The following is a 17088-nucleotide window of genomic DNA, read 5'->3' as shown; positions in this document are numbered from 1 at the left end:
GAACATCAACTTTCGTGATTTTGTCAGGTTGAGACAGTGATGTTTGCGAGACGCTGCTGGTGCGGGGACGTTTTTCTCCGAGAATCGACTGGAACACAGCGGCGAAGTCGAGCTGTTCGTTGAAAATTTCACCCGCAGATTCTTCAAGAACCGGAACGTCGTTTGGGCGGAGTGGAGCAGTGCAGCAGGACCGTGTACAGGTCTGAGGAGTCGTCCTGCAGTACTGCTTCATTGAATCGATGAGTGCCCCAATCAGCGTCAATGAAGAAGTCGTCCGTTGCAAGATGAGGTCAAGCGTTGGACTCGTTGAGGTTTGCTTGCGATTATCTAGGGTTCGGCATTTGGCACACAGCCAGCAAAAACCAGGTGTTTCCCGAAGCGGTTGGATGAGAGCGGAGGCGATGTCAGCGCATTTTACATGCACGCTTATCGCGCAGAGCTCGCAACGCACTCGAGGGCATCTTGTACCGGACCCACCAAAACAAACATCAGCATCGCATTTATTTGTTTTGGTCATCTTCGTTGTGGCAGCTACAATCAACAACCACCGAGGCGCTGTCGACAGTGTGGAGTGGTGAGTCGACACGAAGAAGCAGAGAGGCCAAACGAAAAAAAAATAACTTGCGCGATACGAAATTTCGAATTCTAATTAGACGTTCGATACGCGATAGAACCGTTGACTAACACTTTCGCTGAATAGTTTGTACCGGGGGCAGCGAATGAACGAAATTTATCCGACGAGAAACTAGTTTCACACACTTAAAAACGTGAACATTCAAGAGCGATTATAGTAAACAAACACGTCGTGCGGGTGCGTTTAGTATTTCCTGATAATATTTCATCATAAATAATCTTTATCAAATTGGGCAAAAATTAACTGTATAACACTGTAGGAAACTGGAGTTTAATCGCGAATGTTTATATGCTAAAAAAAATGAATTAAGTGAATTTCTGTGCTAACCCACAGAACAGAGCAATAACAACACACAGTAAAGGGCAGAATTGGATTCCGACGGAGCGAGCAGGAAAATGCAATTAATCTTGTTAGTAACACTGAACATTATTGAGTAAAAAATATGAATTAAAATTAAATTAAATTTAATAAAAAAATATGAATTAAAAGTGAGGTCAAATAAGGGTCATTCCATCTCAACTGTGCACGAATAAGTGCAAATTTAAAAATTACCGTCTCCGATCCTGCTCAAATTTGACAGAGCTGTTGATCAAAACATGCAAGAATCCCGAATTTCATCCAAATCGGACCACCCCCTCCATTTTTGTACCTCCCCAAAAAATCGACTTTTTGGCGATTTTTGACCAAACCTCCTAGTTTCAAACGGCGATAGCTCAGGAACCACAAATCTTAGAAGGTCGGTCTTTGACTCAATTTTAAAGGAAATTGGACGTAGAATCCATTTCCGTGATCAAAATGTTGATTAATTTGTTTTTTTACCTGTATTGCGCAATTGAAAACTTTAATCGGCCATATCTCAAAACACCCCAACTTATTTTTTTTTATTTTACCTCACCATCGTGTTCCCCGGCCAATTTGACATAAGAATCACTTATCGACAGAAATGAATATGTTTCGTTCCAGAGATATCGAATTTTAAAGTTTTGTGTTTTCGAGATTACCTACATCTTCATTCGCCGCATCTGCTAGAAGCACACAGGCGGGCAGATTAATAACTGCTACCTACCTGGTATTCTGGGAGATGATTAATTTAATTTATATTTTTATAACTTTATGCAAATATTTACTAAATGGCTAATAGGGGCCGGGACCGTTGTGTAGGGGTAAGCGTGGTTGTCTCTCACCCAGTCGGCCTGGGTTCGATCCCAGAAGGTCCCGGTGGCAAATTGTGAGAAGAGATTTGTCTGATCACGCCTTCCTTCGGACGGGAAGTGAATGTTGGCCCCGGACTAACCTAAAAAAAAAGGTTAGGTCGTTAGCTCAGTCTCGGTGGAGTCGCTGGTAGGCAGTTGGACTAACAGTCCAAAGGTTGTCAGTTCGAATCCCGGGGTGAATGGAAGCTAAGGTGTAAAAAGAGGTTTGCAATTGCCTCAACAATCAAGCCTTCGAAGACCTAGTTTCGAGTAGAAATCTCGCAATCGAGAACGCCAAGGCAATGCTGTAGAGCGAATAATTTGATTTTTTTTCTAATAGGGGAAATTCTCGTATGTTTGGCAGGTTAAGTCCTCGCTCCTAGTTTCGTCCAATTTGCTCATTTTCACTATTTAAACATGAAATTTTGCAAAACTATTGATAGAAACATGCTAGTTCACTTCTTATTGAGCTATTTATCACTCGATTTCAGTTGAAAACGCTTTTAATCAGCTGTAATTGAATGCCAAAGCGCTGATATGGCAACATTAGAGGAACGCTGGAAATAGATGCTGTTCCCCTAACTTGATCAATCTATTTTTGTGAATGGAATATTTATTGGGTTATTATTATTATTATTATTATTATTATTATTATTATTATTATTATTATTATTATTATTATTATTATTATTATTATTATTATTATTATTATTATTATTATTATTATTATTATTATTATTATTATTATTATTATTATTATTATTATTATTATTATTATTATTATTATTATTATTATTATTATTATTATTATTATTATTATTATTATTATTATTATTATTATTATTATTATTATTATTATTATTATTATTATTATTATTATTATTATTATTATTATTATTATTATTATTATTATTATTATTATTATTATTATTATTATTATTATTATTATTATTATTATTATTATTATTATTATTATTATTATTATTATTATTATTATTATTATTATTATTATTATTATTATTATTATTATTATTATTATTATTATTATTATTATTATTATTATTATTATTATTATTATTATTATTATTATTATTATTATTATTATTATTATTATTATTATTATTATTATTATTATTATTATTATTATTATTATTATTATTATTATTATTATTATTATTATTATTATTATTATTATTATTATTATTATTATTATTATTATTATTATTATTATTATTATTATTATTATTATTATTATTATTATTATTATTATTATTATTATTATTATTATTATTATTATTATTATTATTATTATTATTATTATTATTATTATTATTATTATTATTATTATTATTATTATTATTATTATTATTATTATTATTATTATTATTATTATTATTATTATTATTATTATTATTATTATTATTATTATTATTATTATTATTATTATTATTATTATTATTATTATTATTATTATTATTATTATTATTATTATTATTATTATTATTATTATTATTATTATTATTATTATTATTATTATTATTATTATTATTATTATTATTATTATTATTATTATTATTATTATTATTATTATTATTATTATTATTATTATTATTATTATTATTATTATTATTATTATTATTATTATTATTATTATTATTATTATTATTATTATTATTATTATTATTATTATTATTATTATTATTATTATTATTATTATTATTATTATTATTATTATTATTATTATTATTATTATTATTATTATTATTATTATTATTATTATTATTATTATTATTATTATTATTATTATTATTATTATTATTATTATTATTATTATTATTATTATTATTATTATTATTATTATTATTATTATTATTATTATTATTATTATTATTATTATTATTATTATTATTATTATTATTATTATTATTATTATTATTATTATTATTATTATTATTATTATTATTATTATTATTATTATTATTATTATTATTATTATTATTATTATTATTATTATTATTATTATTATTATTATTATTATTATTATTATTATTATTATTATTATTATTATTATTATTATTATTATTATTATTATTATTATTATTATTATTATTATTATTATTATTATTATTATTATTATTATTATTATTATTATTATTATTATTATTATTATTATTATTATTATTATTATTATTATTATTATTATTATTATTATTATTATTATTATTATTATTATTATTATTATTATTATTATTATTATTATTATTATTATTATTATTATTATTATTATTATTATTATTATTATTATTATTATTATTATTATTATTATTATTATTATTATTATTATTATTATTATTATTATTATTATTATTATTATTATTATTATTATTATTATTATTATTATTATTATTATTATTATTATTATTATTATTATTATTATTATTATTATTATTATTATTATTATTATTATTATTATTATTATTATTATTATTATTATTATTATTATTATTATTATTATTATTATTATTATTATTATTATTATTATTATTATTATTATTATTATTATTATTATTATTATTATTATTATTATTATTATTATTATTATTATTATTATTATTATTATTATTATTATTATTATTATTATTATTATTATTATTATTATTATTATTATTATTATTATTATTATTATTATTATTATTATTATTATTATTATTATTATTATTATTATTATTATTATTATTATTATTATTATTATTATTATTATTATTATTATTATTATTATTATTATTATTATTATTATTATTATTATTATTATTATTATTATTATTATTATTATTATTATTATTATTATTATTATTATTATTATTATTATTATTATTATTATTATTATTATTATTATTATTATTATTATTATTATTATTATTATTATTATTATTATTATTATTATTATTATTATTATTATTATTATTATTATTATTATTATTATTATTATTATTATTATTATTATTATTATTATTATTATTATTATTATTATTATTATTATTATTATTATTATTATTATTATTATTATTATTATTATTATTATTATTATTATTATAATGTGCCAAATCCGATTTATGGTTTAAAAGATTGATCATATTAAATCAATTTTTATTTTGTGAGCCAGCACCATTTGATTGAAAGATGATTTTGGTCAAGGTAAATTTAATTAAAAAAAATCCTTATACGTGAGTACAGCAGCCGTATTGTGTTCCAAGAATCCAAGAATAACAGAAGAAAATAAACACTGTTGTTCGGACGGTGTCGAAATCATCGCAACTAAATTTGGGGAATTAGCCGCTTTGCAGCAGATCAAACTTTGTGATTTTCTTACATTTTTAAGTTTTATATTTTCCGGAAATCCTTTTCCTACTCCCTGTGATCGTCCTTCACTAGAGTACAACGTATCAACAAATTTTATTTAATTTAATTCATATTTTTTACTCATTAATGTATCGTACACTAATTGTTCAGTGTTACTAACAAGATTAATTGCATTTTCCGGCGCTCCGTCGGAATCCAATTCTGCCCTTTACTGTGTGTCGTGTGTGCTCTGTCCTGTGGGTTAGCACAGAAATTCACTTCATTCATTTTTTTGAGCAGATAAACATTCGCGATTAAACTCCAGTTTCCTACAGTGTTATACAGTTAATTTTTGCCCAATTTGATAAAGATTATTTGTGATGAAATATTATTTCAATAAATGACCAGGTAGCAGTTATTGATCAGCCCGCCGGTGTGCTTCTAGCAGATGCGGCGAATGAAGCTGATGTAGGTATTCTCGAAAACACAAAACTTTAAAATTCGATATCTTTGGAACGAAACATATTCATTTCTGTCGATAAGTGATTCTTATGTAAAATTGGCCGGGGAACACGATGGTGAGGTCAAATAAAATAAAAATAAGTTGGGGTGTTTTGAGATACGGCCATTTAAAGTTTTCAATTATGCAATACAGGTAGAAAAAAAGCAAATTAATCAACATTTTGATCACGGAAATGGATTCTATGTCCAATTTACTTCAAAATTGAGTCTAAGACCGACCTTCTAAGATTTGTGGTTCCTGAGTTATCGCCGTTTGAAGATAGGAGTTTTGCACCAAAATCGGCAAAAAGTCGATTTTTTGGGAGGGTACAAAAATGGAGGGGGTGGTCCGATTTGGATGGAATTCAGGATTCTTGCATGTTTTGATAGTATCAACAGCCCTGCCAAATTTGAGCAGGATCGGAGAGGGTAATTTTCAAATGCTGTTCCGTTTCAGATGGAATGACCCATATGCCTTATTTTTCTGCGTGACCCAGATTGGATGACAACCATCTGTTTCAAATAATATACATTTTAAACTATCTAGGTTTTAGTTTATTTTATCTTTTTATCTATATAATAATTATTTCAGCAAGAGAAGAAAAATAGTAATCCACGTTCCGGTTAAGGTGAAGCAACAAAAGCACACGCATACTGAACTTAAAACAGTTCATCATCATCATAAGCCTACCATCATTAAAGAAGAAACAATAGTCAAAAAGGAAATACCTAGACCCATAATCGTACGCGAGGAAGTAGAGCACGAACATTTCCATCATCACTACAAGCATCAGCATGATACAATCAGTGAACAAGATACCAAAAATACCGATCATTACTCTTGATTCTGTCTGATTGAAGCATTAATAGATTATTTTGCAACGCTTTTTTGCGAAACATGTTATTTGTAAATGTAAAATAGTCAAAAATAAATTCATTTATAATTTTTTTGTAAGTCATTATTTTATCACATCCTTTTGTTTTCATTTATGTGTGAGTTCAAGCTAAACAATGTAAATTGCTATGAATACAAAGAGACGAGTTGTTCCTTTTAATTCCGCTATATATTTTTTTAATATCTTGACAGATGACCAGTTCTCTCAGATTTCGGTCATTCGATTTTTTTTTTTTGTATTTTTTAATTCGGCTGAAACTTTTTTGTTGCCTTCGGTATGCCCAAAGAAGCCATTTTGCATCATTAGTTTGTCCATACAAATTTGGCAGCTGTCCATACAAAACTGATATGTGAAAATTAAAAAATCTGTATCTTTTGAAGGAATTTTTTGATCGATTTGGTGTCTTCGGCAAAGTTGTAGGTATGGGTACGGACTACACTGTAAAAATTTTTTTGGTGATTTTTTATTTAACTTTTTGTCACTAAAACTTGATTTGCAAAAAAACACTATTTTTATTTTTCTTTATTTTTTGATATGTTTTAGAGGACATAAAATGCCAACTTTTCAGAAATATTCAGGTTGTGCAAAAAATCTTTGACCGAGTTATCAAATGATTTTTTCAAAAAATCGAGATATTCGTCGCAAAAATTTTTCAACTTCATTTTTCGATGTGAAATCAAATTTGCAATCAAAAAGTACTTTAGTGAAATTTTCATAAAGTGCACCATTTTCAAGTCAAATCCATTTTTAGGTAACTTTTTTTGAAAATAGTCGCAGTTTTTCATTTTTTTAAATTAGTGCACATGTTTGCCCACTTTTGATAAAAATATTTTTGAAAAGCTTAGAAAATTCTCTATATTTTGCATTTTTGAACGTTGTTGATACGACCCTTGGTTGCTGAGATATTGCCATGCAAACGTTCAAAACCAGGAAAATTGATGTTTTCTAAGTCTCACACAAACAACCCACCATTTTCTAATGCCGATATCTGAGCAACTAATGGTCCAGTTTTCAATGCTAATACATGAAACATTCGTGAAATTTTCCGATCTTTCCGAAAAAAATATTTTCATAATTTTTAAACCAAGACTAATATTTTAAAAGGCCGTAATATTGAATGTTTGGTCCTTTTGTTAGCTCTGATTTTAAAATTATGAAAATATTTTTTTCGAAGAGATCGGAAAATTTCACGAATGTTTCATATTTTAACATTGAAAATCGGACCATTAGTTGCTGAGATATTGACATTAGAAATTGGTGAGTTTTTTGGGTGAGACGTACCCAAGTAACCACAAGCATTTAATCAAAACTCTAAATTCACTCTTATTAAACATTCTCAATGCTATGACTTTCCAAATGTTTTGAAACATTTGTAGCTTGAAACATTATTACCTACTGTATAATGACATATGGAACAGCCAATTAAAGTTTCAAAGCATTTAGCACAATAATGTTTTGAAGCATTAATGGTTAGCTTTATATATCACTGTAAAGTAAGCCTTTAATGTTACATCACACTTTGACTTTTCTTAAATGTTTCAAAACACTAACTCAACTCTAGTGAGGGCAATAAAAGTTTGGCAGTATTTCGTAGTATTTTTATGTTTATGCTTGGAAAAATCGATCCGCGTCTATAAAAAAGGTGAGTTTATTACATTAAATTTATCTAGGTTTTGTTTAAAATTATTCTTAATTCTAGCTGCGATGGCAAAAACAAAATACGGTAAGGAGGAGGTCCAGGTTTTGCTGTATGCTCAAACCGTAGGTCCGCGAGGGCGAGATCGTTTTTCGAAGTGAAAGACATACATCTATTCCAGCTTAAACAAAACCTTCGTCCACGTCACGGATCTTTCCGGCAAGGAAACTGTATTGTCCGTCACCGGCGGCAAGAAATGACGAGATCTCGCTCTACGCCGCTTCGTTGGCCGCTCAGGGCGTCGCTGAAAAGTCGCTCAGAGTCACCGCGCGCACACCGGCGGAAGCTGCATGCCATCGGCGGAAACCGCTCCAAGACCCCAGTACCGGGTGCCTAGTCGGCACTCTGAGCCCTGGCCGCATCGAAGACGTGATGCCGATCCCGTCCGATTTGCCTCGCCGAAGGGAGGTCGCCGCGAAAGAGAGTGCTGAAATTTTTGTGGTGGTTTTTTTGGTGACGCTGTGCATGTTTCCTTTTACACACTCAGGAAATGTTATTAATGAGGAATAAAGGATGAAAAAAAGTAAATATACAAGTGCGATATATCGTGATTAACCTTTGTAGCTAAGTGAAGAATAAATGCTCCTATTTAACCTGCCAGGTGTTTTTATTTTCCCTGAGCAAAATAAAGTTGTTCTGACTGACTGCCCGAGCATGGGTAAATAACAAGGGAAATGCGTAATAATACCTTTCTCTGGTATCAATACCAAATTTTGGTATTCCTGGACCCTTTAAAATTTGTCTTAAGGATTATGCAAGAGCAAAATGTGGTATCATACCAATTTAAGGTATTGTTTTGATATTGCAAAATTGCAGAATTTGTCAATGGTCGAACTCCACATTTTGGTATTCTTTTGGTATTACAGTATTTTATCAAATTCCTCTGCAACTATGGGAAAATTTTGACCAATTTTAACAAAATAATTAATTTCGCGCTAAAATGATGTCTCAAAGCAAATGCTTTAATTGAAAACCGGAAATTTCAAACTTGATTTTAAACATTTTTGATATATCCCTACAGAAATGACTTGAAATTGTGGAAAATTTTCTAAGTCAGGATGGCACATTTTGGTATTATTTTGGTATTAAAGTGTTTTATCAAATTCCTCTGAAACTATGGGAAAATTTTGACCAATTTTGACAAAATAATTAATTTTGCGCTAAAAAGGAAAGGTTTCATCAATTTTCTCTGAAACTATGGGAAATGTTTTAAAAAATTTACGAGATAATGCATTTTGCGCTAAAATGACTTGAAACCCAAAAATGTTAAAGATGATTTAATAAATTTGTGTGATATACTCACTAATTATTTTTTCCAAAGGGTTGACATTTCTCTAAGTCGGGATAACCAAATACTTTGAAAAACGAGTCAATCGACAGATTATTGAATTTTGGTGAATTTTAATTCAGTTTCATTTTAATAACACTTATTTTTCAATCTTGTTATTTTTCAGAAGCTTCAAGAACTTCAAGCACAGGCCATTCATCAATGACAAATGCATTCGGTGTGGTGAAGAATATCACTAAGAACAACATGGAATCATCAGGTGAGTAGATTTGGCTGTTGCATATGGATCATTTCCGTTTTTTCACTAACTGCAACTGTTGCACTAAAAATGGTATGAAAATACCAAATTTTGCTATTACTTGTGCAAATACCAGCGACCATAATGTGCTCTTGGTTGCCAAGTAATAGATGGTAAAATACCATGAAATCATACCAAACTCATGTATGTGGAAGACCACACACCAAATTCTGATGTTCGTTTTCAGTAAATAAGTTTACTGAAAATTTTCAGTAATCCTTTTTTTACTGAAATTCAGCATTAGTCTTTTGGAATTACTGAAATCAGTAAACCGTATCAAATTTACTGAAAATCAGTAACATTGCTGCCAGTCAATTTATGTTTCTGACATTTGCTCTGCCAGTCTATTTGGTCGCCATTTTAGTTTGTTCTCGAAGCGTGCCGTTGTAAGTTGAGATTTTATCCGCGTCCCCGGGGTAGGAAACCTGCCCGTTCAATCCGGAAAATCCCCGGTGGTTCAAAATCCACGGTCAGCACTGTCTGCGGGTAGAACAAAGATCGTTTATTATTTTTCCCAAGAGTTCTGTAACAAAATTATGCGGGACCCAAAAATGGCAATTTTTGACCCACTTTGACCCAGAGACCCACCGGAATATCTCCGGCTACCGGAACATTTCCGGGTTCTGCGGGTCATTTTTGGAAAAAAGAAATTCTAACGAGTTCAACTTATAAAGCTAATAAATGCCAATTGGTTGAGTTTTCGCTGAGCTATGGCCATTTTAGTGATTCCAGTTTCACCCAGGCCTATACGGATTAACTGAAGACACAGTTCAGTTTGACAGTAAAGAATTACTGAAAATTCAGTATTGTTTGACAATTCGTGCTTACTGAAAATTCAGTTCACTTTGACAGCTTATAATTACTGAAAATTCAGTTTTATTTGACAGATCTTCGATTGCTTTGACATTTTCAAACTTACTGAAAATCCAGTTAACCATCTGTCATCCTGATTGGTTTCAGGAAACTGAAGTTTCAGCAATTTACTATTTACTGAATAACTTGCTGAAGATTCAGTAGTGCAGATTTCAGTAAATTTTTACTGAAATTCAGTGAAAGAAAGTTGCTGTGCACAGAAATACCAAAATATGATTTTCCAAGGGCGCGGGAATACCTAAAATTAAAACCATGGCAATACCAAGTTTTGGTATTCAAGCAATGTTCAAAAATCCAGAAGACCTCAACTTGGTGTTGAAATGGTTTTATTTTGAGGTATTATCTTACCCTTGGAATAACATGGTTTGGTATTGTTGTGCCCTTCCACATACAAGACTTTGGTATGATTTCATGGTATTTTACCATCTATTACTGGGCAACCAAGGGCACATTTTGGTCGCTGTTATTTGCCCAAGTAATACCAAAATTTGGTATTCCCGTGTTATTTACCCCTGCTCGGGTGTATTGAAAAACATCAACTGTTCATACATATTTCAGAACGGACGAGACGGTTGGCGTAGCGCATCAAGGAGAAACATCTCATAAAAATTCAATTCAACACCCCGTTTAGAATCTCCAATGTAGAGGAACTCAACAAAAAAACACAAATAAGCTTTCAAAAACATAATCTCAGCGTGAAAAGCACTCTCTCCAGAAAGAGAGAGCTGCGCAAAGCTTTTTGAATGTTTCTATTTTTAATACTGTCGGTAAAGCAGTATTTTGACATTTTATCACGGTATAACTTTATATCAACTCTACACGTCGCCACTCAATTTTACCTCCATGCGTATAAAGTGAATATAAAGTTTTGAGACTCTATTGAAATACTTTATATGTTGATATAAAGGGGACAACTTATACAGTCCCGCGGTTACTTGGGTAGAAAACATCAATTTTTCTATTTTAAAATCTTTGCATGGCAATATCTCAGCAACTAAGAGTCGTATCAACAAAATTCAAAATATAGTGAATTTTCTCAGTCTTTAAAAATATTTCTTTCAAAAGTGGGCAAACATATGCACTAATTTAAAAAAAATGAAAAACTGCGACTATTTTCAAAAAAGTTGCCTAAAAATTGATTTAACTTGAAAACGGTGCACTTTATGAAATTTCACTAAAGAACTTTTTGATTGCAAATTTGATTTTACATCGAAAAATGTAGTTGAAAATTTTTTGCGACCAGTATTTCAATTTTTTGAAAAAAAAAAAAATCAGTATTGATTCAAAAATTCATAACTCAGTCAAAGATTTTTTGCACAACCTGAAAATTTCTGAAAAGATGGCATTTTATGTCCTCTAAAACATATCAAAAAATAAAAAAAAATTAAAAACAATGTTTTTTTTGCAAATCAAGTTTTAGTGACAAAAAGTTAAATAAAAAATCACCAAAATGTTTTTACCGTGTATCATTTTTTTTCCAGTGTAGTACGGACCCAACTTTGCCGAAAACATCGATCAAAAAATTCCTTCAAAAGATACAGATTTTTGAATTTTCACATATCATTTTTGTATGGACAGCTGCCAAATTTGTATGGAAAATTATATGGACAAACTAATGATGGCTTCTTTGGGCATACCGAAGGCACCAAAAAAGTTACAGTCGGATTAAAGAATACAAAAAATAAAATTGAAGAAAAAAGACCGATTTCGTAGAAAATTGCTCAGATACGTATTTCGTCTACTACTTGCAGACTTCATCAGTGTTCTCGACTGAAGGTTCATCACTGGTGTATCCGTATTTGAAGATACTGTAGGTACTACCTCCTTGTTCTTCTTTGGTGCCTGTATAGGTAACAGCTTAAACAGCCACGTTGAGCCGTTACCTGAATCTTTGTTGAGTAAACGTTTGTTGCCTGCCTTAAAGATTTCCAAACTTTCGGCGACAGCAAGCTTCGATGTAGCTCGTATCACAATGGCCGCAGGATACCTCGTAGATGGCGGGTTTGCCTAAAGTCGGTATGGGGTCTTTCGTTGTACCTAAGATGGATTCCAACTGGCTGTTTCTACTGCTGAACACTAAATCGATGCCAAATTTAGCCAGTTTTTGTCGTAATGGGCGTGTTATCCTGTAGTCGAATTCTACTACTGCTCTTCGTAGTGGCTGTACTAGTGGCGTAAGAGTTGTGAGTGACGTTCTGTGGAGTTTTCTTTCCTTCTTATCTTGGATAGTTGTTCTGCTGTAACCGTTGATTTCCGCTGTTTCAAAAATGTACTCCAATTCTTTTGTTTTCCTGCTTCGCTGAGGGGTAAAGTTGTCATCCTATGTATGAAATAATGATACGCTGCCATCTTATGTTGGAATGAATGGTTTGACGTGGCTGGGATTGTTCTTCTGGTGTTTGTTGGCTTCCAGTAGATCTTGAAAGAAAACGAAGATGGGCAACCTGGTTCTCTTAGGATCAGGATGTCTAAGAAAGGTAACTTTCCTTCTGCGTGCACTGTTAATGGTGTCCAGTACCGTTGTTAGTGAATCCCATTTGATGATGCAGAAGACGTCATCCACATATCTCCACCAACGTTCTGGTAGTAGGTTTTTGGTCTGTAGTTCGTGTTCCAAAGCAGCCATATAAACATCGCTCAGGAACGGTGACAGTGGGTTACCAATCGATGCTCCCATCCTCTGTTGGTAGATGCAATCCCTGAACTGGAAGTAGCTCTGTTCCATGCATAATTTGACAAATGTTATATACTGGATCGTTTTTTGTCTCCATGGTTCTCCCTCGTATTGTGATTGCAGCCAATCCCGTAGAGTTCCTATTGCGTTGTTTACTGGTATGCTTGGAAACAATGCTTTTACGTCGAAGGAAACCATTATTTCATCCTCAGCTATCGGTCCTGACTCTAAGAGCTCCTTTGTGAACACCTGCGAACTGATGGGGGGGAGGGGGGGGACTGGGCCATTCGGCAGAAAATTATTCGGCAGAATGACATTCGACGGAAAGCCGAACGGCAGAAAAACAATCGGCGGAATGGGTCATTCGGCAGAAAAGGTCATTCGGCAGAAAATACGTTTGGCAGAAAAGTTTGTTCGGCAGAAAATCAATTGGCAGTAGGTCATTAGGCGGAATGGTACAAATGGCAGAATAACTCATTGGGCCGAATAAGTCGTTCAGCAGAAAACAATTCGGCAGAAAGCCTTGTTTGGCAGGATCTCTTCTTAGTTGGAAACGTTGGAAAACAATACACAAAACAATAATGAATTAAAAAATCAATTTGTTTACATTAAAAAGCAAAGTACAAAAAGATCACATTTTCGCGGTACTTTTGTACACCTTGCTGAGTCCGTCCATCGTTTGTCGTCCGTGCAACCGTACGACGTCAAAATATCAATATTTTTCGACATTGTTAAGCGTAAAACGTAAAACGAAACGTCATCCACGAATTTTGGGGGTCTGTTTCTATAATGGTACGTTCGTTTGAGGGCTAGTTTCGCACTGAGTGCCGCACTCAGAGCTGTCAAAGTGTTTGTTTGAAGAAACTCGCGCTAGTTCCGCACAAGTTTCACCGCCATCTTGGAACTGAAACTCTACACTCAAAAAAAAATGAGTTCGCGTAAACGTGAACAGCCTTCATGCCAACGGGAACCAGGAAGAAAACTGTTCAACTTTTAAAGTGCATTGCACCATGAAAGTGAACAGTTTTCTTCCTGGTTCCCGTTGGCATGAACGCTGTTCACGTTTACGCGAACTCATTTTTTTGACACTACACTCTACACTTTTCGATATATTTTTCAGTTTCATGCGAGTTCCACGCACACTGACAAATGACGTTCGATTGAACCAAAACTGGCACCGACGAGTGCGTCACTCAGTTCCGCACCGGCTCTTTAAACGAACGTACCATAAGTTTACAATAAACTAGCGCTCCTATTCCGTGTACGTATCGGTTGTTGCGTTTGACACGGAATACGTAATCGATTCGAACTGAATTCCGTTTCAGAATTCCGATTGATTGACTGGGAATAATGTTCACTTGTACTGCACAAAATTTCACAATTCTAATGATAATGGCAAACACCACAATCCCACTCTAACGTTTGGGGGGCTGCGGGCGAGAATCGGGCATCGCCAGTGCCAATAAGACGCTTAAGCAAAGACACGCACCTTAAAAATTTAAACTTTTGTGTTGCTCACTCACACCAATACATTCGCGCTCGCCTGCACGCACACTGCCTCAATTATCGTAACGCGCAAACTGTCAAACATTTTGGTCTGCTTTCGACAAAGGTTCGGAAAATAGTTTGATGGTTAGCGCATTTTTTTTTCGTTTTACATTATTAAAGTGAAATTGAAGGTAAGTGATTTCATTAATTAATCATTCAAGCCATTAGCATAGCATACCATAGCATTGCACTATGGGTGATCTCCATACAAACAGGCGGCCAAATTATTTTTTGCTTTTTAAATGTTTTTTCATACAAATTTGGCTAATTGTATGGTATTGAAATGATATACGTCGATTTTATGACTTTTCATGTTTTTCAATAGTTGATTGTTTATAATAAATAGGATCAGTAGTGCGGTGCCTGTGTGGACGCGCAGTCCTGTTTTTTCGTGTTATTTTCCGTCTCTTTTGTGTCGCTGTTCGAGTGCATGGGGTGATTGGCTATTATAATTAAATAATGGCATCAGTAGTGTGGTGCTTTTCGGGACGCGCAGTCCTGTTTTTTTTCGTGTTATTTTCCGTCTCTTTTGTGTCGCTGTTAGAGTGCATGGGGTGATTGGCTATTATAATTAAATAATGGCATCAGTAGTGCGGTGCCTGTGTGGACGCGCAGTCCTGTTTTTTCGTGTTATTTTCCGTCTCTTTTGTGTCGCTGTTCGAGAGCATGGGGTGATTGGCTATTATAATTAAATAATGGCATCAGTAGTGCGGTGCCTGTCTCACACAAACAACCCACCATTTTCTAATGCCGATATCTGAGCAACTAATGGTCCAGTTTTCAATGCTAATACATGAAACATTCGTGAAATTTTCCGATCTTTCCGAAAAAAATATTTTCATAATTTTTAAACCAAGACTAATATTTTAAAAGGCCGTAATATTGAATGTTTGGTCCTTTTGTTAGCTCTGATTTTAAAATTATGAAAATATTTTTTTCGAAGAGATCGGAAAATTTCACGAATGTTTCATATTTTAACATTGAAAATCGGACCATTAGTTGCTGAGATATTGACATTAGAAATTGGTGAGTTTTTTGGGTGAGACGTACCCAAGTAACCACAAGCATTTAATCAAAACTCTAAATTCACTCTTATTAAACATTCTCAATGCTATGACTTTCCAAATGTTTTGAAACATTTGTAGCTTGAAACATTATTACCTACTGTATAATGACATATGGAACAGCCAATTAAAGTTTCAAAGCATTTAGCACAATAATGTTTTGAAGCATTAATGGTTAGCTTTATATATCACTGTAAAGTAAGCCTTTAATGTTACATCACACTTTGACTTTTCTTAAATGTTTCAAAACACTAACTCAACTCTAGTGAGGGCAATAAAAGTTTGGCAGTATTTCGTAGTATTTTTATGTTTATGCTTGGAAAAATCGATCCGCGTCTATAAAAAAGGTGAGTTTATTACATTAAATTTATCTAGGTTTTGTTTAAAATTATTCTTAATTCTAGCTGCGATGGCAAAAACAAAATACGGTAAGGAGGAGGTCCAGGTTTTGCTGTATGCTCAAACCGTAGGTCCGCGAGGGCGAGATCGTTTTTCGAAGTGAAAGACATACATCTATTCCAGCTTAAACAAAACCTTCGTCCACGTCACGGATCTTTCCGGCAAGGAAACTGTATTGTCCGTCACCGGCGGCAAGAAATGACGAGATCTCGCTCTACGCCGCTTCGTTGGCCGCTCAGGGCGTCGCTGAAAAGTCGCTCAGAGTCACCGCGCGCACACCGGCGGAAGCTGCATGCCATCGGCGGAAACCGCTCCAAGACCCCAGTACCGGGTGCCTAGTCGGCACTCTGAGCCCTGGCCGCATCGAAGACGTGATGCCGATCCCGTCCGATTTGCCTCGCCGAAGGGAGGTCGCCGCGAAAGAGAGTGCTGAAATTTTTGTGGTGGTTTTTTTGGTGACGCTGTGCATGTTTCCTTTTACACACTCAGGAAATGTTATTAATGAGGAATAAAGGATGAAAAAAAGTAAATATACAAGTGCGATATATCGTGATTAACCTTTGTAGCTAAGTGAAGAATAAATGCTCCTATTTAACCTATCAGGTGTTTTTATTTTCCCTGAGCAAAATAAAGTTGTTCTGACTGACTGCCCGAGCATGGGTAAATAACAAGGGAAATGCGTAAT

The 17088-nt window shown here is 32.2% G+C and overlaps 2 protein-coding genes and 2 pseudogenes across 2 annotated transcripts; 2 read left to right on the top strand and 2 right to left on the bottom strand.

Annotated features, from left to right (window-relative positions):
• Positions 1-2555: 2555 nt before the first annotated feature.
• LOC119766860 (uncharacterized protein DDB_G0287625-like) lies at positions 2556-3140 on the bottom strand (the record flags this gene model as incomplete). The annotated part of the gene is made up of 1 exon (XM_038253070.1): positions 2556-3140. A coding segment is annotated over one exon (585 nt), but the record flags the coding sequence as incomplete, so codon positions are not given.
• A 915-nt stretch (positions 3141-4055) lies between these two features.
• LOC119766859 (probable serine/threonine-protein kinase clkA) lies at positions 4056-4892 on the bottom strand (the record flags this gene model as incomplete). Its single annotated transcript, XM_038253068.1, has 1 exon — positions 4056-4892. A coding segment is annotated over one exon (837 nt), but the record flags the coding sequence as incomplete, so codon positions are not given.
• A 3375-nt stretch (positions 4893-8267) lies between these two features.
• LOC6051626 lies at positions 8268-8690 on the top strand (annotated as a pseudogene).
• A 7723-nt stretch (positions 8691-16413) lies between these two features.
• LOC119766229 lies at positions 16414-16836 on the top strand (annotated as a pseudogene).
• The last annotated feature ends 252 nt before the right edge of the window (positions 16837-17088 follow it).

Source organism: Culex quinquefasciatus, chromosome 2 (assembly GCF_015732765.1).
Source record: "Culex quinquefasciatus strain JHB chromosome 2, VPISU_Cqui_1.0_pri_paternal, whole genome shotgun sequence".
Taxonomy (NCBI): Eukaryota; Metazoa; Arthropoda; class Insecta; order Diptera; family Culicidae; genus Culex; species Culex quinquefasciatus.
Note: the sequence above shows the minus strand (reverse complement) of the source record. Positions and strands in the feature narration are given on the sequence as shown.